The 19,856-nt window shown below is 58.4% G+C and overlaps 6 protein-coding genes across 6 annotated transcripts; 2 read left to right on the top strand and 4 right to left on the bottom strand.

Moving 5' to 3' along the window:
• The first annotated feature begins 180 nt into the window (after positions 1 to 180).
• On the top strand, positions 181 to 1,582 carry MYCTH_2298243 (uncharacterized protein). The gene is made up of 3 exons (XM_003660170.1): positions 181 to 772; positions 853 to 1,330; positions 1,400 to 1,582. Exons 1-3 carry the CDS (start codon positions 270 to 272, stop codon positions 1,451 to 1,453), a joined length of 1,035 nt encoding a protein of 344 aa, XP_003660218.1. The 5' UTR covers positions 181 to 269; the 3' UTR covers positions 1,454 to 1,582.
• Positions 1,583 to 2,936, bottom strand: MYCTH_2298245 (uncharacterized protein). Its single transcript, XM_003660171.1, has one exon. The coding sequence runs from the start codon at positions 2,858 to 2,860 to the stop codon at positions 1,712 to 1,714; it is 1,149 nt and encodes a 382-aa protein (XP_003660219.1). The 5' UTR covers positions 2,861 to 2,936; the 3' UTR covers positions 1,583 to 1,711.
• A 123-nt stretch (positions 2,937 to 3,059) lies between these two features.
• Positions 3,060 to 10,084, bottom strand: MYCTH_2298246 (uncharacterized protein). Its single transcript, XM_003660172.1, has 4 exons — positions 9,577 to 10,084; positions 8,884 to 9,520; positions 4,105 to 8,830; positions 3,060 to 4,042 (listed from the first exon to the last, which is right to left on the bottom strand). The coding sequence occupies exons 2-4, from the start codon at positions 9,343 to 9,345 to the stop codon at positions 3,915 to 3,917; spliced, it is 5,316 nt and encodes a 1,771-aa protein (XP_003660220.1). The 5' UTR covers positions 9,346 to 9,520; positions 9,577 to 10,084; the 3' UTR covers positions 3,060 to 3,914.
• A 900-nt stretch (positions 10,085 to 10,984) lies between these two features.
• On the bottom strand, positions 10,985 to 17,005 carry MYCTH_2298247 (uncharacterized protein). Its single transcript, XM_003660173.1, has 2 exons — positions 16,464 to 17,005; positions 10,985 to 16,393 (listed from the first exon to the last, which is right to left on the bottom strand). Exons 1-2 carry the CDS (start codon positions 16,696 to 16,698, stop codon positions 11,379 to 11,381), a joined length of 5,250 nt encoding a protein of 1,749 aa, XP_003660221.1. The 5' UTR covers positions 16,699 to 17,005; the 3' UTR covers positions 10,985 to 11,378.
• Positions 17,006 to 18,685, top strand: MYCTH_2298248 (uncharacterized protein). Its single transcript, XM_003660174.1, has one exon. The coding sequence runs from the start codon at positions 17,314 to 17,316 to the stop codon at positions 18,556 to 18,558; it is 1,245 nt and encodes a 414-aa protein (XP_003660222.1). The 5' UTR covers positions 17,006 to 17,313; the 3' UTR covers positions 18,559 to 18,685.
• On the bottom strand, positions 18,686 to 19,812 carry MYCTH_2298252 (uncharacterized protein). The gene is made up of 3 exons (XM_003660175.1): positions 19,650 to 19,812; positions 19,385 to 19,483; positions 18,686 to 19,318 (listed from the first exon to the last, which is right to left on the bottom strand). The coding sequence occupies exons 1-3, from the start codon at positions 19,712 to 19,714 to the stop codon at positions 18,907 to 18,909; spliced, it is 576 nt and encodes a 191-aa protein (XP_003660223.1). The 5' UTR covers positions 19,715 to 19,812; the 3' UTR covers positions 18,686 to 18,906.
• Positions 19,813 to 19,856: the final 44 nt, after the last annotated feature.

Here is a 19,856-nt window from a genome sequence, read left to right on the forward strand (position 1 = left end):
GTCACGAGGCGTAGACTCATCACTTGAATCCGCTCTTGGGCTAGCCCTTAAATCTCCGCTTCCTGGAATGCTTTGCCTCGATACCTTTTGAGTTCCTCCAACATTTAGAACGCTCCCATAGCTTCCGGCCAAGAAAACAGTCCGACCCTGACAGGTACCTCTCAGAAAAGAGCCCTTTGTCGATCATTCTAAAGGCCCAATAACAACCCCACCCCCGCGCCTCAGCCAAAAGCACTCTTCCATCTCCCGAACACCAACCATCTGCAACCATGAACATCCTTTACTCAACAGTCAACAGCCTGCGAGACAGGTATACGCCGGCGAGCCATACCTCGACCTTCCGTAAGACAGGCGAGATCACTCCCGAGGAGTTTCTCGCCGCGGGCGATTATCTGGTCTTCAAGTTCCCGTCCTGGTCATGGGCCGATGCCGAGACACCTAGCAAGCGCATCAGCCATCTTCCGCCGGGGAAGCAATACCTGGTAACACGCCACGTCCCCTGCCACCGCCGCCTCAACGACGACTTTGCCGGCGATGCGGGACATGAGGAGGCCGTGGTGGAGGGAGGCAAGAACAACGACGACGATGGCTGGCTGCGGACCGGCGGCCTGACCAGCTCCCAGCCGCTCAAGGTGCGGGAAGTACGGACGGTAGATGATTCCGGCAATATCGGCGACCGGGAGGTCATCGACGAAGACGATATTCCAGATATGGAGGATGAAGAGGACGACGAGGCCATCATCCGGGATGCCGACGGGGACGGCAAGAGCAGGTGAGCAGACCGTCGTCGAGCCACTAACAATGCGCGCGCACACCGTACTGACTCATTTCGGTTTTTTTTGTTCCCTTCAGCGGACGGCGGACATACTCGTTGTACATCGTCTACTCGCCGTGGTACAAGACCCCGCGGATGTACATGTCTGGCTACCAGCCCAACGGCGAGCCGCTGCCTCCTCACCTCATGATGGAGGATATTGTGGGGGACTACAAGGACAAGACGGTGACCCTGGAGGACTTTCCATTCTTTGCGAACAGCGTGAAGATGGCGAGCATACACCCGTGCAAACACGCTTCCGTCATGAAGACCCTCCTCGACCGGGCTGACGCGGCGCTCAAGCTGCGGAGGGAGAGGCAAAAGGCGGGTCTAGCCGCTGGCAGCAACCAGGGGTTGGAGGGGTTGGAGGGGTTAGAGAGTGAGATCGCCAACCTGAACGTCGGCGGTGCCGATGCCTCCAGCGACAATAACGATGAGTGGGAGGAGGTACAGCACGACGTTGCTGATCAGGAAGTTGCCATCCGGGTAGACCAATATCTGGTCGTGTTCTTGAAGGTACGTCTCTCGGCCCCTTGGCCACTCTTCTTCACCTCCAGCAGGAGATGCGGCTTACACGGATACCAGTTCATTGCTAGTGTGACACCCGGGATCGAACACGACTTCACAATGGGAGTCTGATTGTCTTTTTTTCTTTCTTTCTTTTTTTTTGCCGATGATGTCTTTTGCGTTGGGTTGACACGGGGGGTGGGTTGTTGTCTGATTTTAGCTTGGCTCATTCTACGACTTGATGATAGTTGGGACCAGAGGGCAAACGGAGTCCTAGGCGCACAGTAGCAGGCAAGAAGGATGCAATGACAGGCGCGGAACAAGACGCCGGGAATTCATTCACAGATTGAAGTCATCTTCATAATAACAAGACATGCATTTCGACTGCTCTCAATCCCCGCCTCCGTCTTGATTCCCTTCCACCCCCTCTTCCTCCTCCTCGCTGACTTCTTCCCCGGCCTCTATCGCCTCCTGCCTCCTCTTCGCCGCCCGCTCCCTCTTCTTGTCCAGTAGTTTCTGCAGCTTCTTGGCCGCGTTGAACACCCCGTTCGTGCCCGCCCCGCACGCCGCGCAGCTCGGATCCCGCCGGTACCGCCTGAGCGCGCACCCCTCGCAGAAGTAGTGCCCGCACCGCGTCACCACGGGCGACTTGTACGGGCCCCGGCAGATGATGCACGCGAAGGGTATGTTGTCCAGCATGGCCGCCTCGGCCAGATCCGCATTGTCGTCGTCGTCTTCGCCGCCGCCTTTGCCGCCGCCTTTGCTGCCGCCGGCGATCTTGCGGTCCGCGCTGGCCACGATCGTCCCGCCGAGGACCTTCTTGCCCTTGGTGACGTTCTCCCACTCCTTGTCGAGCTGCCACCCGTACGCGTAGTCCTCGCGGGCGTGGAGGAACTTGCAGCTGTCGCCGAAGCCGCAGAAGCCGGTCGTCTTGTAGTCCTTGCACACGTCCGGCGCCATGTCGGTGATGGTGATGGTCCGGATGTTGGTCGGAGCCTTGACCGGCCCCACCGTCCGCTGCGGCGCGTTGGGGTTGCGCTGGATGTAGCTGGTCTGGTTGGCCAGGCCTCTGTAGGTGCCGTCTGGCTGGTGCTCCGAAGACGTGGTGTTGTTCTTGTTGCTGTTGCTCTTCATCGCGCGGGTCGTTCCGAGGAGGTTGCGGGCCGAGAGGTCATCGTTGGCATCTTCATCGTACCAGTTGCTCTGCTTCGTTGCTTCGTGCTTGCCAGTATCGAGCGCCCGGTTCCGGTCGGCTTCAAAGACGGTCGCGGTGAGGTCGTCGCTGTCCTTGCCGGTGGCGGAGGCGTCTTTTGAAGAGGCAGCTACTGCGCCATGATTGCGTTTCCTGCGCTTGATCCTTTGGCCGGTCTCGTCTTCTGAGGAGGAGAAATCAGAATCGTCGCTGTCGGCGGCTGGTGGCGGCGTCACAGGTCGTTTTCGGATGTTGGCCTTGCCCTTTGCGCCGCGCTTCTTGAAGATTGCGACCGGGGCAATCGGCGCGCATTGCTCATCACCAGGCTTCGTCTCTGTATCTGCCATGTTGTTGAGGAAATTGGGGTTTTCCAGAAAGCGGAAAGTGGCGAAAATAAGCAATCATTGATTAGCTATCCTGAAAGTAAACGTACGGATTTACTGTTGTCGCGCTGAGCGCGCAGAGGCTTATGTCATTGGTCCGAGCTCCCTATCAAGCCGTCCCAGAAGGGTTCAATGAGATGCTGACTAAGAAAGTGTTCGAGGTCTGGGGAGTATCCCAACATCCAAACAACTACGGATAGGGACAGTTCATATGAGTGTACCCAGGAATCAAGCTTTCAGGTGGTGCCCAGGAAGCGTCCACATCTACATCTCTCACCGTCCACGCCCCAGATTTCCAATTTAGTTTTCTCATTCAGTCATCAACGCTATCTCACATACTGTCCACGATTACAAAACGACCTCTTTAACATTACTTCACTCTCCTCTCTCTCCCATTCTCCGGTTTCGAGAACAATCTGACAGCGAATGGGGCACGCTTTCGCCACGGACCCAAATAACTGAGCCGTGGTTGCGTGCGCATGTGCTTGCCGGCTTGCGTACCAGGCAACCTAGACAGACGATGTTTCTTGAACCACCAAGAACTGGCAACGGAATTACCGTAGCGGAAACTTTCCGATCCGCCAAAACGCCTTGGAAGAACAGGTTGCGCAGAAAACTCAACCAAGGAGACCCCAACGCCCCGACCGTCAAAACAAGAGAGAACATGCTCCAAATGTTGGTCAAGGATAACCGAAGGGAGGGGGAGTGATCGGCGCCTCTTTGAAGTAGAGCGAGCGCATTGGTAGTACGCGCGCTGATTAGTGGACGGCCGATGTAAGGCTTTGGTCTCGGGGAGTCGGGTGGTGGTACAGAAGAGGAGAGGATTAGAAGAGCGAATCGTGAACCTCGTGACGCCCTGTATGCATGGCCGGTGTATGCATCACAGAAACCCCAAGTGCAATAGAAAATGGTTGTTGTAACGATCGACGAGAAAGAAAAATGATATGCTGGCCATCTAACAGAGGCGTCCGGGGTTGATATTCCAAGGAAACCGAAGGATCGAACTCGAAGGATGCATTCATGCCCGGGACTTGACAGTTCCGGATGGTGTTGGCGTCGTAGCGCCAGGTGTAGGTGACCGGAAACCTGGAACCGAGTGGCGGCTCTTCTTCGCACTATTAGTGAGCGTGCCGACATCGTGCTTGCCTGGAAAAGACGGTTAATATCTCCGGCGCATGACTTTTATCTTTGGAAAAAGTTTCACTCACCATCGCAGCATGCGCGCACATTCTCGAGCTTATCAGCCTCACGATCCTGCCTCACGATCATCTCCCGGACATCTTCGGCGCTGTCTTGGAGGTCGCTAGTTTCGTAGATGCCCAGGGCAGTGTGACGCCCCTGAACACTCCGGCTCCTGATGCTGCCAAAGGTCCCCGAGATCTTGGTGTCCTTCCAATACCCACTGATCCTGCTGAGAGTACCATGGGACTGGCGGCCCTGCGAGGCCTTGGAGCGCGAGGGTGTCAACGTAGGTACGCTCACTGAGATGTCCATGGGGGGAGATTCCCGCGCCGACCGGGAGTTGTGCGACGACAGCGAAGGCGCCGCTCGGCTGCCATTTGCTTGGCGTCTTCCGATCGGCGGGTTGAATTCGTCGACGTCCTCCCTGGCGATGTTGCCAGCAATCTCCTCGGCATCCGACTGGCCCTCACTGGCTGTCCGGAGAAGCAGGTATGACAGCGCGTTGAACCACGTCTCGTGCCGCTGGCCGGTAGTGCAGGTGAACTTTATGCTCCTACCAGGCGACACGATGATCAAGCTCTTCCTGTGCAGACCTGGCGGCATCGGGTTGTCATCAGCGACAACCCGAACCGCCTCGATCTGGACGCTCTTGGCTCGCAACTCGGAACGCCCAGCGGTCGAAGGGTCACGGTCACTCCAGTAGAGAGTACGCGTGTACGGGTGAACCCAGAAGTATCTGCGGTGCCTGTTCTCTGACATCTCTCCACGACCGGCCTTTCGCGTGTATTTCCATAGATATTCGCCGATCATGGTCTGCGTGATTGCCTGGATCATGCGAGGGTCCGTGTTTGGCCCGAATCCCTGTGGATCGAGGCCGGCCACGCCGTGCATGTTGAACCGAGTATCAACCTCGGATGTAAACGACGAGATGGAGGACTTCCGGCTGCGAAGCGTCGCCCGTGAAAGCGACTGCACCTCGTGAACATCGGCAGTTCCGACCCCCTGCTTGCCGCCCGCAGCGCGAGGGGTTGGCGTCCCGCGACCGGAGGCCACGGAGACTGGCGACATGGGTCGCTTCGAGCCAGTGGGAGTACGGGGTCTGAGAGATTGGTTTTGCGGTTTCAACGAAGAAGCTGGGAACAGTGGAGGACCCATGCTGCCAATCGTGCCTTGGCCACCCTGCGAAGAACCGCTCCTCGCCGCCTCGATAGCCTCCTTGTGGTTCGCCGGGAGCGGCGGGACCTCGTTGATGGAGGCCATACCACTGCCCGAACTGCCAGGCCTCCGAACAAGGGGTCCGCCGAGCGCATCGGTGCCGGCCTCGGCCATTATGCCTCTGGATCGCACAGAGTTGTCCAAGCTTTCTTGACGAGGCCGGTGGATCCTTACCGTAGATGGCGTGCCCATGCTGCCCAGCGATTGGGATCGCTCTAAGCTGGCCGTCGCAGGTGGCTGCAGCCTCTCCCTTATCATCTGATCGATAGCATCAGATGTTAGAGTTGTCTGAGCGCATTGATCAGCTGTTGCCGTCACATTTGCTGGAGCGGCTTCGCTGTCGGCGTCACGAGGGAGAATGAATGCGTTCCGCTTAGGGCTGCGTGGCTCGATAGGTTCAATGTGCAGCGATTGGATGCCTGCGAAGCCCAACACTTGAGCGACCTTGGGCTCCTCGGTCTGGATGGGTTCGATGGACTGAACGTGAATCTCCGAGAGAGACAGGGCTGGCAGGGCGGCATCCGGAACACCCACTGGCTCGATATCCCAGGACTGAACGCCTGACATCTTCAGAGCAGGTGCTGGCGGTTCACACGGGGCAACATCCAGCGTCTGGATGGAAGCAAGAGTAAGAGAAGGTGCAGGCGTCTCTGGCTCCTGGAAAGGCTCGACTTCTTCCGTCGCAATAGGCGACACCGAAAGCTTGATCGGGGACGCGGGCACCTCTTCCTGAGGCTCGATGTGCGTCGATGTAATCGAGGAGAACGATAGAGGCACGGGCAGAGGAGGAACATCCGCCTTGGGTTCCGAGCGCTCCTCGACGACCGGTGCGGGAAGCTCTATTGGCTCGACCTCTTCCGAATGGATAGTCGTGCAGGTGAGGGTGACGGGCGAGGGACGAGGAGTCTCGGGCCCAGCAACAGGCTGGACTTCCGTGGTGTGCAGAGCCGAGAAAGAGAGCGCGACTGGCAAGGGCGGAACGGGTTCGATGTCTTGAGAGATAACGGCGGGAACACTCAGCGTCTGCGGTTTCGGAATGAGTGGCTCGGGTTCAGCCACAGGCTCGATGGACTGAGAAACGATCACGGGCGCACTGAGCGGCGGAGGCTCCGGACGGGGGGTTTCAGGTTCCGGCACCGGCTCAACATCTTGAGAGAGGATAACGGGCATGGTAAGCGTCGGAGGCTCCGGACAGGGGGTTTCAGGTTCCGGCACCGGCTCAACATCTTGAGAGAGGATAGCGGGCATGGTAAGCGTTGGTGGCTCCGGTAAAGCCGGCTCGGGTTCGGACACTGGCTCGATAGCCTGAGCAAGAATGACCGGCACGCTCAGCTTCGGCAGAGGTGGCTCTGGTTCGACCACTGGCTCGACATGCTCGGAAACCACGGACGCGATCGACAGGGTCGGCGGCTCCACTAGCTCTACCACAGGCTCAGTCTGTTCAGATAGGATCGCCGTGACGCTCAAGAGTGGCGTGCTTGGCCGCGTTTCCGGTTCTGAGTGCGGCTCGATATCCTGCGACTCGATGGAAGAGAGGACAAGGGTCGGCGGAGGCGAGGGGAACTGACCCAGCTTTCTGTGCATATCCCATTCGTGCTGCACACTCGCGTCACTGTACGAAACGGAGGACTGGGGTCTCGACAGCTCTCCATCCCTGCATTCCTCTCCCAACCACTGGGTCGACACAGGCAGCTGGCGACCTCTGATCACAGACTCCATCGACGTTGGCCGCTCATGATCATTGTCCCCTTCACGATCGAACATCGTGAGCATTGGCCGGATGTCTACCGGCTCGGTCATCATGCCGCTGTCGACCATGATCTTGGGCAGTGCTGGAACCTCGGGTGGCGGAGAAGCGCGCCCGCGAATCATGCTGCGGGGAGTGGCAGGCGTAGCGGAGCGAACACTCCTCCGACTAGGCGTAGCGGCTCCCGCGCACGAGTCATCATCACTATTGTCCAACCCGTTGAGCTCCGCGTACAAGCTCTGCCCGCCTGGAGTGACCGAGGCGTTGTCAGCAGGAATGCTCGGAGGACTGCTCGGCACCCCGCGTTCCTCGCTGAACTGTCGCGAGCGACGGGACAGAGAACTGCGGCTCATACGCAGCCGCATCTTGGGGCCAGACGTTGGCGTCCTGAGGTCAGAGCTGAATGACGGATAGTCCTCATCCTCGCTAGACGTAGAGGCGGTGCTGTCGAACGAATAATGGTTGCTGGAGTGATGCGGGGGCAGGGGTGGAGGACGCTTGATCGAATTCGCACCCCGAGATGGCCCGGCCTCTGTCTCCGTCGGCGCATCATCGTCCGACATGTCCTCGACGCCAGTCTGGAAGTCCTCCGTTTCGGTCCCGCGCTCGTGAGCAGTCTCAAAGGCAGCGTCGCTTGTCTCGTTAGCCGTCTCGAAGTGGTCGCTGCTAGACTCGGGAGGAGCGGCGTTGGTTCCAGAAAGACGGGTGGTTGAACCGCGTCGTGAGAGCGGGCGCGGCGACGGGATCTCGGACTGGTCCTCCCACTCTGGGTCTTCAACCACCTCGGTCCTGCTGGTTCGTGGGACACCCAGCTGGGTCAACTTGAAGACGGGTTTCTTGGCCTCGCGCAACTCGGCCTTGCGGATCCTCCTGGGAGCAGGGTTGGGGTCGCTCCTCAGCTTCTCAATTTCGTCCCTGGCATCCTGGAGCATGCGCTTCAACTCCAGCTTCTCCGTTTTTTCACGGTGGATGTTAGTCCGGAGGGTCTGGATGGTACGCTGAGCGTGGCTGAGCGATGTCTTGAGCGTCTCAGATTCCAGCGCAGAATGCCGGGGAGTGGGCTTCATGGGCGACGGAGGAGGTGAGTGCTCCGGAGTGTTGTGGTCAGGCGCCGAGTTGGAATCCTCCTCGCTGCCCCCAGCGGGAGCCTCGCGCTCCAACGCCCGTCCACGCTGAAGAGCCGAGAAGGCCTTGGCCAACTCCTGGTTCTGGCCGGTAAGCTCCTCCACCTTCCGCTGCAGGGCGGAGCGCTCGGATTCATAGAGCACGGCAGCACGGCGGCTGGTGCCAAGCTCGATTTCGAGGTTCTTGATCTCGGCGGAATGTTTCTCGTCTTGCTTGGCGAGGCTTTCCTTGACCTCTTCCAGTTCCCTCTGGGCCGCGTTTCTCTCGGCCTGGATGACATTGACGGTTTGCGTGAGCTTCTTTTCGCGCTCCGCCGCCTCCTTCTGCGCCGCGATGAGCTCGTGAATCTGCGTCTCGAGGTTCCAATTCTCGTCCTTGTACCGGCTCTCGCTCTCGTCCAGACTCTTCAGGCGTTGGTGGAACCCTTCGACTTCAATCTCCAACTGTGACCTTTCCGCCTTGACCTCCTTGAGTTCTTCCTCCCTCTCCGAGAGAAGGGCCTGCAGGTTTCGGACCTGTGCGATCAGGGACGTGCTTATCTCGGCCGCGAATTCGATATCGTGGATCCTACTCGCGGGCTGGTTGCGGACCTTCCGGTTTTGAACGCCGAACTTTGTTGGCGAGGGCGCAGCGAGAGTCTCAAACTTAGAGGGGCTAACGGAGCGCTAATAGCACGCATCAGACGGCGTTCCGGGAAAAAAAGGCGGGAAAGACCTACCCTGGCGACACCTTTGCTGCCATCCGGGGTGAAGGGTGAGCCTTGGGACTCGTTACTGGGAACCCTCTGCTTAGGAAGCAGGGCGCGAGCACTTTCCCGGGCCACCTCGTTGTAATCTTTTTCGATCTCAACCAGCCGTTGCCGAAGCTCCGGGCTGAGTTCGGCCTCGGACTGAAGCTGCTCGACTTCGCGGAGTTTCTCGGTGAGCTGCTTCTGCTGCTGGACTAAGGCAGTTCCTAACTTCCCCGCCTCCTCCATCCGCCGCTCGGTATCCCGCAAATGCGCCTGGATCGCTCGTTTGACCTGCTCGGCCGAAGACCCGGGGGCCAGGGCGAAGAGGTTGGTATCGAAGTTGGAGTGTCGCAAATGAGCAGGGCCCGAAGGGCTGCCCACGAAGGGGTCGAAGGTATCGCCGGCAGCCGAGGCCACGACGGCCTCGTGGGAAGGAAGAGAGGTCGCCATCGGTGGCGAGGTCGCCAAACAGGCAGGGCAGTCGAGGTTAGTGCTGCCAAGGCCAGAAGTCCCCTTGGATGCGGAATGCAAGATCCCTTCACCACGCGAGATCCAACATGTGAGGAGACGCGAGACTGTGTCGCAAAGAACAATAAAGGAAAAAGGAAACAAAGAAGGAGAGTAGCTGTTGTGTCGTCAATAAGAACAAGACAAGTGTCGCAAAGGAGCAACCAATATTACAAGTAGTGGATATGGGCGTAATAGCGAACGAAAGAAAACACAAAACAAGAGAGCGAAGACACGGCGTCGGTTTGGCAGAGAAGTCGTTGTGCTTTGATAGGGGCCCAGAAGACGCGACCCCTCGGGCGGTGCTGTTGTTGACGTTCTCGTAATCGCAGGCACGGGGGAAAGTCGGGGGGGGGTGTGTGTGCGCGCTGTGCGATTGCTGAGCTGACGCGCCGGACCCAGCGAATCAGACTCCTCCCAACCGTAAACCACCGAAACAAAAGAGGAGCAAACCGCGCGCGGAACCGGTAGGCGGACAGGCGCGGTCTGACGCAAACGAAACTTATTAGGGGAAGAAAACAAAAAAGAAATCGGAGCGACGACTCGGACACTGCAGGAAATCGAATCCAGCAGCGAGGAAGGCAGGTGCCTGCTGGACGGATCGAGGGAAGAGGGGCGACGGGATCAGTCCAGTGCAACAAGAGGGAGCATCCATCCGGGGTGCGCAAGGGAGATTTTTGGACTCCGCTCGAGAGTCATCTTGGCCTCAGGCAGCAATGGTGCTGCTCCACCCCGGTCACTGCCAAGGCACCAGCCAGCATCTCAAATTCCGTTGCTTCTTCTGGTTCCGAGGTTTCTCGAATGGACGTGGAACAACGTAATCTGCCATCAATGAGCGATCGTCTGCTGCGAGCACAGCCTTGCCGGGGGCGCACGAATGGTTCTGTACCCAGTAAGGAATGATTATGCCCTCGGTGTGTTTTGCAAACCTCTGCGCGCCGGCACCGATGACGGGAATTCTAAGTACAGATAGATGTGTAGGTACTCGGTAGTTACTTAACGTTGGTAGGGGATTTCATCGTTAATCCGAATCTTACTAGTCAGCAAAACGGCCCAGCCCGAACAGCAGAGCCTCTCATCAAAGGCAGCGCCTGACTGACGTACCCCTGCTCTGCGCTTCATCAGACGGGGCCATTCCATCTCCTGCGCCGAAACCCGAACATAACCCAGACGGGGACCCTGGTACGACTAGCTGATTTCCCGAGATCCACCCCCGGAGATGGCAGGAATATGCAATTTTACCTGACTTGCGACAACCTCCAGTGAACCCCGGCCAAGGGTCCCCATTCACATCCGCCGCTGCCGTTTCAGGCGGCCGCCGGCCCCATGCATTACTTGTAATCCGTACATACAGAACGCATTCCTGGCTTGCGGAATATCTACTATAATTACTGAGCCCGCCTCTGGCCTCCTCAACTTTCATCGAGTTCGTCGAACCAGAAGACGTAGGATACCGTACATGCTTGTGAGGCAAAGGTTTGTCGAGAACTGGTTGGGCTGCTGGAGGGCGACAGCTGCATGTGTTTCATCGTGGTGGAGGTTGCACGTCCCTTCACATACTAGTGTATAGTAGCATGTAGCCAGCCGCGATCTCGTGTCCCTCCCTCTAGCAGAGTCCGTATTGATCATCTACCAGAAGTGTAACCCATAACCCAGTCTGATAGTAAAATCATGGCTCATTCGTCGTTGTTGTCGTAAGGTGTGCCTATTCTATCCATCCCTGTGCTCTTGTTGGCACTTTTCCCTCCCCTGTAAACTGCAATGCTACAAACCACACCAGGCCCTAAACTCCCCCGATGCTCGCTCGTCCAACTCCGAAATCGAAAACAATCCAGCAGATCAGAACCACTTCTTTACGCTCCACCATCATCGATCATGAATGTCCCCGGGCCCGAATGTTTGTTCGGCGGCCCCGGATCCTCTCGCACGTACGTGCAGTTACATTCCCAACATGTCGTGCGTGACTCATCACATCATCACCAATCCAGCCCGTCGCTCCCCCCTCCCTGCTCGACCCTGGCGCCCAACCGGCCCAGCACGGGCTCCAGCGTCCGCCTCTCGGCCGCGACGCGGGCGCGCTGCTTGACACGCGTGTAGAAGACGGGGCAGTCCCGGCTGTCGCACGGCACCTCGCCCTCGAGCGGCGCGAACCCGGCGCAGCTCTGGCACACCCTGACGACGTCGTCGTACCGCCTCTGCTCCGCGCTCAGCCGCGCCCGCAGGAGCGCCATGGTCGTCGACGGGGCGGCCGCGCAGCGCCCGCACAGGGGGAGGGGCCGTTGCTGCTCGTCGACCGGCTTGGAGGACATCTTGACGTTGCAGGCTAGGCAGGAGGTGGAAGACATGAAGAACTCGAGTGTCTTCTTGCCGGTATCTCTGCCGGTGTTGTTGCCGTGCCTGTTCGCGGTGGTGGCGCGCGTAGTAGCCGTGAGGGCCGACGTGGTCTCGAGGCGGCGGACCGGCTGGACCTTGGGCATCTCGTCGTACCAGGCGCGGACGTTGGCCCCGACGAGGTTAAAGATGCGCTCGAGCGGCGGGATGAGGTTCTTGGATATATAGTAGTCGGCGTCGAGCGACGCGTGTGGGTCGTTGAGCAGGTCCTCGGGCGCAACGCACCGGTCGATGAGCCGCGCCCCCGGCGCCCCCGCCATGACCACGTACGGCACCCGCTCGCCGTATTGCGGTTCCGCGCGCTGGTCCTCGAGCATGCGCTTCGTGCTGATGAGGGCCCCCGGCGGACCGGGCCCTTTGGCGCTGTAGGAACCTAGCCGCACTTCCTTGGCGAAGACGAAATCCTGGACGGAGACGGCGCCCCGCATGATCTTGGAGCACTGGGATTGGAAATACTCCTTGACCTGGCTGAGGTCGGCCGTCTCGAAGAGAATCCTGAGCGCCTTCTCCTCGATCTTCTGCTCCGCCGGTGTGCCATCGCGCCGGACCGTTTCGATCCCCTTCGCATCGAACTCTGGCACGGTCTGATCGCGGCTCTCGTACTTGTAGCCGACATACCGCTTCTTGGCGAGCAACACGCACGGGTGGTAGACCTTCTCGAACTTGAGCTTCACCGGCCGCGGGTTGAGCTTGGTAATCTCCTCGGCGATCTCGGCGCCGATGTCGAACGCCTGCTCTCGCGTCTTCCCCTTGAGGTAGACGAACAAGCTGTCGGTGTCGCCGTAGACGACCTCTGCACCCCATCGCTCGACCGAGTGAATGTAGGCAATGGCTCGTTCGAGAGTCTCACGGCCCGTCTGCACGATGCTGTCGGCAATCTCGGAGCACGGCATCCTGCCAGAGAAGGAGGCTGACGTATACCCATAGGTGACGTTGGCAAGGAGTTTCAGCGCAAGCTGCCGGTTGTTGAGGAGCTTCTGGAGCGTCCTGTCGTCCTTATCCTCCTTCATGCCGCTCTTGACCATCATCCGGGTCTCTAGGATCTCTGTGAGCATCTTGGCGAGGAGCGACTTGCGGATCTCGGGCTTGGTGTACATCATTCCGTTCGGGGCGATGTTGATGTGGTCTTTTAGGAGCTTGAGTAGCCCTTCCCTTCTCCGGTAGTCGGTGAAGCCGAGCTTGTTGGTCCCACGCCAGCTGACAATGCGACCGAGGCATGTCGAATAGCAGTAGTTGTACGCAATCATCACGCTAGGGTAGAGACTCTGGAAGTCCAGGACCAGTAACGGGCTGGGGTAGAAGGCGCTATGTGGCTCCATTACCAGGGGTAGACACTCCAAGGCATTCTGGGCACCAACCTGCTTCCTGCTGGGCGAAACCAACAGGAAGTTCTCCGGCTTGGCGATCCGGAACATGATAGACTCGACTTTGAACTGCGAGCCCCTCGAGAAGACAGAGAAGAAATCCACGCCAAGGAGCCTCGCCTGCTCGCTAGTTCGGGGAATTAGCTCGTTGGCCTCCAATATCTCAATGTCCATGCGCGTCCTCCTGAGGTAATAACGCAGAACCTTGCCGATATCTCGGGGGCGTCCGCTCAACCACCAGTCTGTCAGAGCCCGCCAAGAGAAGTGCGGGATACGACGGTGCAGGAGATGCCAGACCACGTTCTCCATGCTGTACTGGAGAAGGTCGAGCTCGCCTCGCATGGCCCTCCAGATGTTGATGATGTGCCTGCCCGTCACATGGAGCATGGACGTGGTCCTGAAACCCCACCGGTCGGCGTCCTTGCCCGACCTGCCGAATGACTCGGATTTGGTGCGCGAGAACTCATTGCACAGGTCGTAGTCATACTTGAGCATTGCTCGCTCAATCAGATAACCCCAAGAGCTGCCGTGGACTTCGTATCCCGTGAGTATATCTGGGTCATGCGCCCGCACAATCTCCACCATCCTGACCATGAGGTCAAGCTCCGAGGTTTCTTCAACCACCTCGACAGAAGTCTGGCTGCGTATCTGCTTGGCCAGGTCGCCGTCTTCCGAGAGGACAACGATACCGCATATTGTGTTGTCGGCAGACTGGCTGCCGAGCAGGCATTGCTCGTCGGACCTCAGACACCAGAAGATGCACTGGACCTCGTCATGCTCCGGGTTTGGAACCAGCTTTCCCCTGCTGTTGACGTGTATCTCGAGGCTCATTGTGCTCATGTACTGCGCCTCGTGCTGGACGCTAGTCGATTTTTGCCTCTGCGAGTACTTGAAGCCATATATGTTCCTCGGTGTAGGGCCGACGATCTGAGACGGGTCTGTCCTCTGCCCTTGTGTTACAGGTGGCGGCCGGTGAGACTGAACCCCTTGATCCTTTTGTGCCCTGGCCTTGACCTTCTCGTCCCACCATTTCTTGACCTCAGCAAAGGTCGGAGGGGGGCGGGCTATCTCCCAACTCCTCAAGGAGCACCGGAGTTGCCGTCGTTCGAACGCCGACTCCATCTCTGAAAGATCGGGCGCCTGTTCTGGCTTAAGCCCATTCGTAGCCGGAGACTGACCTGTTGGATCAAAATCGGGCAGGTACGGAACTGTGTTGCCTTCCAGTCGGTATTCCCTACCAGCATATTCTCTTGGCCTCGGTGGCACGTCCTCATCCTTGCTGTAAAACGCGTCCTGGTAAATGACATCAGGGAGCCCATAGGATTGCATTGTCGAGCGCACCTCTGCCGCAGACGGCGGCATGCTATCGAGAATGTACATCGTAGTCCCACCGCTCCAATGAAGTTTTGGTCGCCGAGGTGCGCTGGGGGATGTGGAAGCAGTCATCGGTGTTCGAAAGGGCGAGGTTCCAGAATCAAACGTAGGTTCTGGGACGGACACCAGCAGGAGGGGATCAGATGACGCTTGCTTCTTTGTGGAGCCACTTGATAGATCGCCGTCGCTCCGCTGCGAAGAGCTTTTCTGGCTGAGTCGCAATATCGTGTCGGGATCGCGATGATCTTTGACCACTGGGAAACCGAGGGTTTGGTTCCCTTGGGACTTCTGAGAGCTCCCTTTACCAGACAGTCTTTTAGGCTGTGAGGAAGCCGCCAGCATGGTGGGCGTGCTTCGGGGCAGGAGGAACTCAGTTCTGACTCCCGCAAACCTCGATTCGGGATGGTGTGAGCCAAGAGAAACTTTGCCGAAACCTTTTCTCTCGTCATCGTACCTCACCCGTTTAGGCGGGACCTCATCTAGAACAGCTGGTGAAGCGCGCTTTGGGTGACCTGATCCAACCGCTTCCAGGATCGCTGAGTGGTCATTTTCTCTTGATGTTAGTTCCAGCTCGGCGGCCTTGGAGAGGATCTCCTTCGGCAATGGAATGACGGGTCGCCTGCCAGAGCGCAGCCCGCTGACACCAAAACCTCCGTCTAGGCCCTCAATGTCGCGTTTTAGCTTCGCGACCAGACTTTGAGGCTGCTCATTTGCACTGCCGGGAATGGTCCCCGCCTCCCCATCGTATGTAGAGGCGGTAGCAGCGTCTTTTCGGCTTGGTCTCTGCTTCATGTTTCCCACGGGCGCCGTTACCTCTCCAGTATTTGCCAGGTCCTCATCCAAATCTTCAGCAAAGAGCTGCTGCTCCCCCTCCTCGGAGACGTCAAGCTCAAGAATTCCTTTTTCGTCAATCTGGATGCTGCTGGCGACGTCAGAATGCCCTTGAAGCAGGCGATCCTCGAGGCCTAACGCTGGGAGCAAATTCTCGGGGAATAAGTCCTCGACGGATTGGATGACGGTCTTTACGGTGTCTCCGTGGGGGACCGGTTGGACGTAATTCGAGAAGGTCAAGTCTGTCCCGTCCTGTTTGCTCTCCTGCTCGATCAGCTCCTGCACCTGCTCTCGATATTCTTCCTCGTGGATCCAGTTGGTCGGCTGCGAATAACGCGGGTCGGCGGACATGGTGACCAGCGCCTCCTGGGGAAACGGGCTACTCCCAGGCTTCAACTTGCCCATCCGCTTCAGCCTGCGCTTGGTCTCATCCCTCCACAGCCCAGCCATGCTGTGAACGAGTTTCAAGTCAGAGGGGATTGGGCGTTCTCGCTCGATGAAGTCGTGGTGCAGGGGCCGCTCTTTGACCGCCTTGCGGTTCAAGATATGCTGCACGCAGATGTCCACCTCGATGGAGCAATGGCTGACCCGGGGGAGCTCGGCCTCGTCAGTGATGGCTTCGGGGAGGATCGTATTGCTGTCCCAGATGCGGGGAGGGTCATCAGGACCCGCAGGGTCAGGGACTGGGGCGCGAAACTTGACATTCTCGGCATCGAGGTAGTCACAGCCGTATAGGTTATAGTCGGTCATGAACTGGAGGAGATACTGCAAGTGCGCCTCGTAGGGCTGGAACTTCTGGCCCATAACAACCCCTTGCAGCAGGAGATCGGCCAGCCGACTCATAACAGCCGGGTTCAGCATGTAAATCTTGAGATAGAAGCGGTACCCAACGTGAAAGCCATAAAAGGGCACGCCCTTGACCAGAGTCACCCGGGCAACGAATGACGGCGCCTCGCGGTACTGGTCCCTGCGATAACTGACCGCTAGCGCGCGGTCAATGGAGAGATGTAGTCGGTAGATGTACTCGGACACTGCACCTGGAGATGAGAATCCGATGCTCGCGGCGCACGACACGACCAGCTAGCTGCCCAGACGACTCACCTGTGGGCTTGTCCAGGGGTCCTCGGTACTCGATGAAGAGGTAGGGGAATGCCCCGTGAATGTGGGCGCACACTTTCTGCCCGGTCTCAGTCGATCCGAACACGCGGATGACGGGGACCTTGGGCTGCTTGCTGGCCTCTATGAGCGGGGCATCCTTGCGCAGCTGAGGGTCATATCGAGTTGGAGTGGCTTGGTAGTGGTCGATGCAGTTGAGTCGGACCCGAAACGCGTCCATCTTTGGCCGTGGAATCGAGTCTCGGCGTCGGAGAACCGAACGCGGGACCAAGTTGTCATCTTGGGTTCTCCAATCCCGCTTTCGACTGGCAGTCAGTGAAGATACAACATCGACATCGAGCGCGTCTGGTTCGGATCCCAATCCGGAAATCCGTACCGCTGCAGAACGCGCCGGCGGCTGCAAGTTCCGCGCAGTTCGCGCCGCTGAAGAGCGGAAAGTTGCCCGAGCACGTACGGAGTAAAATTAGGCAGAACTCGCCGATGTCGACTACACCTTATCCACTCGAAAAAAGAAAACAGAGGCAAATAGCCATCGCTAAACGCTCTTCCAATTTTTAATAATACCCTTAAATGGTATTCCTAATCATTTGTTTGGTTTGAAAGTGGAGGGCATTGTGGCAAAAACAAAAAGGTGCCTTGAAAAGCCGTCATGAGCAGCAAGGGTTAGGGTTGGATTTGATCGGTTTGGTGGAAGATTCGCCTCCAATGAGCCCGTTGAACGACAAACTCCCAAGTCACCTTTCCACGCCCCAACTCCCATCCTGAGTCCCGGTTCAGCAACTAAAGTGTTCGCAGCTAACTCGAAGCCTGCGAATCAATACTCCAGCCACCAATAATGCCTCCTCCACCTTCAAGGCGACCAGAGAGGACGGTGGCCGCCCCAGCGGCGACCCCAGAGAGCGGATCCGGCGCCGGCGCAGCCCGCAAGGTGGACAACATCTACATCCCCTCGTACATCAGCAAGCAGCCCTTTTACGTCAGCGGGCTCGACGACCATGACGACTCGCTCCAGCATCAGCGCCGGACGACGCACGACGACGAAAACTTCACCTTCGAGCGGGGCGGCAAGAAGGTCGGCGCGGCCCGGACGAAATGGGTCAAGGGCGCGTGCGAGAACTGCGGCGCCATGGGCCACAAGAAGAAGGACTGCCTCGAGCGCCCGCGCAAGGTCGGCGCCAAGTACACGGGCAAGGACATCCAGGCCGACCGGACCGTCAAGGAGGTCAAGCTGGGATACGAGGCGAAGCGGGACATCTGGGCGGCGTACGATCCAAGGCAGTACCAGGAGGTCGTGGAGGAGTATAACCTGCTCGAGGAGGCGCGCCGGAAACTACAGGGCGAGCAAGGCGACAAGAAGGAGTACGAGGAAGGGTTCAAGTATGCCGAGGAGTCGGAACTGGGCAAGGACAAGACGGTCAAGCAGTCGATGAGGATACGGGAGGACACGGCGAAGTACCTGCTGAACCTCGATTCCGACTCGGCCAAGTACAACCCCAAAAAGCGCGCGCTGGTGGACGGCGGCGCGATTGGCGACAAGTCGGCGCAACTCTTCGCCGAGGAGAGCTTTCTCCGGGCGTCGGGAGAGGCAGCCGAGTTCGAGAAGGCGCAGAGGTACGCCTGGGAAGCGCAGGAGAAGACGGGAGACACCTCGCTGCATCTGCAGGCCAACCCGACCGCGGGAGCATTGGCGCGGAAGAAGGAGAGCGAAGAGAGGGAGGCGAAGCGGAGGAAACGAGCCGAGATGCTCGCGAGCCAGTACGGCGAGCAACCTACCGTCCCCGACGCCTTGAAGGCCGCCATCACCGAGTCCGAGACGTTCGTCGAGTACGACGAGGCCGGTCTCATCAAGGGTGCGCCCAGGAAGGAGGCCAAGTCCAAGTACCCCGAGGACGTCTTCATCAACAATCACACATCTGTCTGGGGCAGTTGGTGGTCCGACTTCAAATGGGGATATGCATGCTGTCATTCGTTTGTCAAAAACAGTTATTGCACGGGCGAGTTGGGAAAGCAGGCGCTCGAACAAGCGAATCAGTGGGACCGACAGGCAGCGGAGGATGGCGACGGTGCCCAAAATACATAGTTCTTAATGATACCCTGAATCTTGTCGCCCTCAAGTCACAACAGTCACACGCCCTCATGACCGAGGGGTTCCAGGAAGCCCGGATCCCAAGCACTCAGATGTTCTGAAAACCCCATCACCAAATGCACAGGCGGAAACGTAGTCTTTGGCCTTTAAGGAGGAGAGGCGGCTCCAATGATTGGTGACTGCTGAGTTTGTATCGTACGTGCAAATCTTGATGCATTCCACTCCCTTGACTATAAACGCCGTAAGAGCATGATGCAGAGGTCAAAAGTCCCCACCCAGATCGATTTTCGCAGCCCGTCCCGTGCAGTCCCAACCATTGTTCTGATGAAAAGCGCCCCGGATTTACTCGTCATCCTCCTCTTCCGCACCCTCGTCACCCTTCTCGGCGGCCTTGGCCTTCTTCCTCCTGACACGGCCAGGGCGACCACCGCCGAACGGCGAGTTGAGAGCAAAGTCGATGTGCTTCTGCGAGTCGAGACGGACGATGAAGGAAGGGACGTTGACGATCTGCTTGCCGACGCGAATGTGGCGCTGGCGGATCAGGACACGGGCATGGTGGATCGACTTGGCAAGACCAAGCTTGTAGACCAGAGTCTGGAGGCGGCGCTCCAAGAAGTCCTCAGCCTTCAGGGCCAGGACATAATCGAGCTTCATGCGGGACTCGTCAAGCACACCGACACGGACGAGGCGGCGAATGAGGGCATTGCCTTCGAAGAGACGCTTGGGGTCCTTCTCGTCGAGGGTGAGCAGCTCACTGAACGAGCCAACGTCAGCTCGAACTGTCGAAAAGAGAGGACAAAACCCGCCCGGGGTTACTTACCGGGCAGCACGACGAATCTTGGAGAGGGTGAGGAGCACGCGCCAGACCTCACGCTTGTTGCGGAGACCGTACTCGCCAACGAGCTTCAGCTCGGAGTCCCTGGGGTTCCGGAAGTCAGTCCATGATCACAATCGACATGAGCAGAGGCAAGCTGCTGCTCAGTGGCCGGTGATGCCTGCGAGCGTGCGCGGAGACGGCTTCGCGAGTCAACCGCCGCGCAGAGGCTGCAATTGACGGAAAGTGAAAAATCAAGGATCAAACGCACAAACGAGCGGCCTCGAAGGGACGACGCGGGACCTTAGCGGTCTTGGAGTACGAACGCGGCGCCATCTTGTCGTTGAGGCTTTCAGAAGTTGGTCGACCGAGCTGAAATTCGCAAAGTTGCAACGGGGCCCTGAAGGTTCGAGGAAAATTGAGGCACGAGGGGGATTTGTGGTGGTCCGTGCGTATCGCTCCCGCGCGTGCCCTAACG

Source organism: Thermothelomyces thermophilus, chromosome 1 (genome assembly GCF_000226095.1).
Source record: "Thermothelomyces thermophilus ATCC 42464 chromosome 1, complete sequence".
NCBI lineage: Eukaryota > Fungi > Ascomycota > Sordariomycetes > Sordariales > Chaetomiaceae > Thermothelomyces > Thermothelomyces thermophilus.

Coding starts and splice junctions, on each gene's coding strand:
- MYCTH_2298252 (XM_003660175.1), bottom strand. CDS start 19,714: ATGGCGCCGCGTTCGTACTCCAAGACCGCTAAGGTCCCGCGTCGTCCC. Junction 19,484..19,649: donor CCCTTCGAGGCCGCTCGTTT/GTGCGTTTGATC, acceptor CCGGAACCCCAG/GGACTCCGAGCTGAAGCTCG. Junction 19,319..19,384: donor AAGATTCGTCGTGCTGCCCG/GTAAGTAACCCC, acceptor TGGCTCGTTCAG/TGAGCTGCTCACCCTCGACG.
- MYCTH_2298248 (XM_003660174.1), top strand. CDS start 17,314: ATGCCTCCTCCACCTTCAAGGCGACCAGAGAGGACGGTGGCCGCCCCA.
- MYCTH_2298243 (XM_003660170.1), top strand. CDS start 270: ATGAACATCCTTTACTCAACAGTCAACAGCCTGCGAGACAGGTATACG. Junction 773..852: donor GACGGGGACGGCAAGAGCAG/GTGAGCAGACCG, acceptor TGTTCCCTTCAG/CGGACGGCGGACATACTCGT. Junction 1,331..1,399: donor ATCTGGTCGTGTTCTTGAAG/GTACGTCTCTCG, acceptor CACGGATACCAG/TTCATTGCTAGTGTGACACC.
- MYCTH_2298246 (XM_003660172.1), bottom strand. CDS start 9,345: ATGGCGACCTCTCTTCCTTCCCACGAGGCCGTCGTGGCCTCGGCTGCC. Junction 8,831..8,883: donor GCAGCAAAGGTGTCGCCAGG/GTAGGTCTTTCC, acceptor GCGTGCTATTAG/CGCTCCGTTAGCCCCTCTAA. Junction 4,043..4,104: donor TGTGCGCGCATGCTGCGATG/GTGAGTGAAACT, acceptor CGTCTTTTCCAG/GCAAGCACGATGTCGGCACG.
- MYCTH_2298247 (XM_003660173.1), bottom strand. CDS start 16,698: ATGGACGCGTTTCGGGTCCGACTCAACTGCATCGACCACTACCAAGCC. Junction 16,394..16,463: donor ACCCCTGGACAAGCCCACAG/GTGAGTCGTCTG, acceptor CTCCAGGTGCAG/TGTCCGAGTACATCTACCGA.
- MYCTH_2298245 (XM_003660171.1), bottom strand. CDS start 2,860: ATGGCAGATACAGAGACGAAGCCTGGTGATGAGCAATGCGCGCCGATT.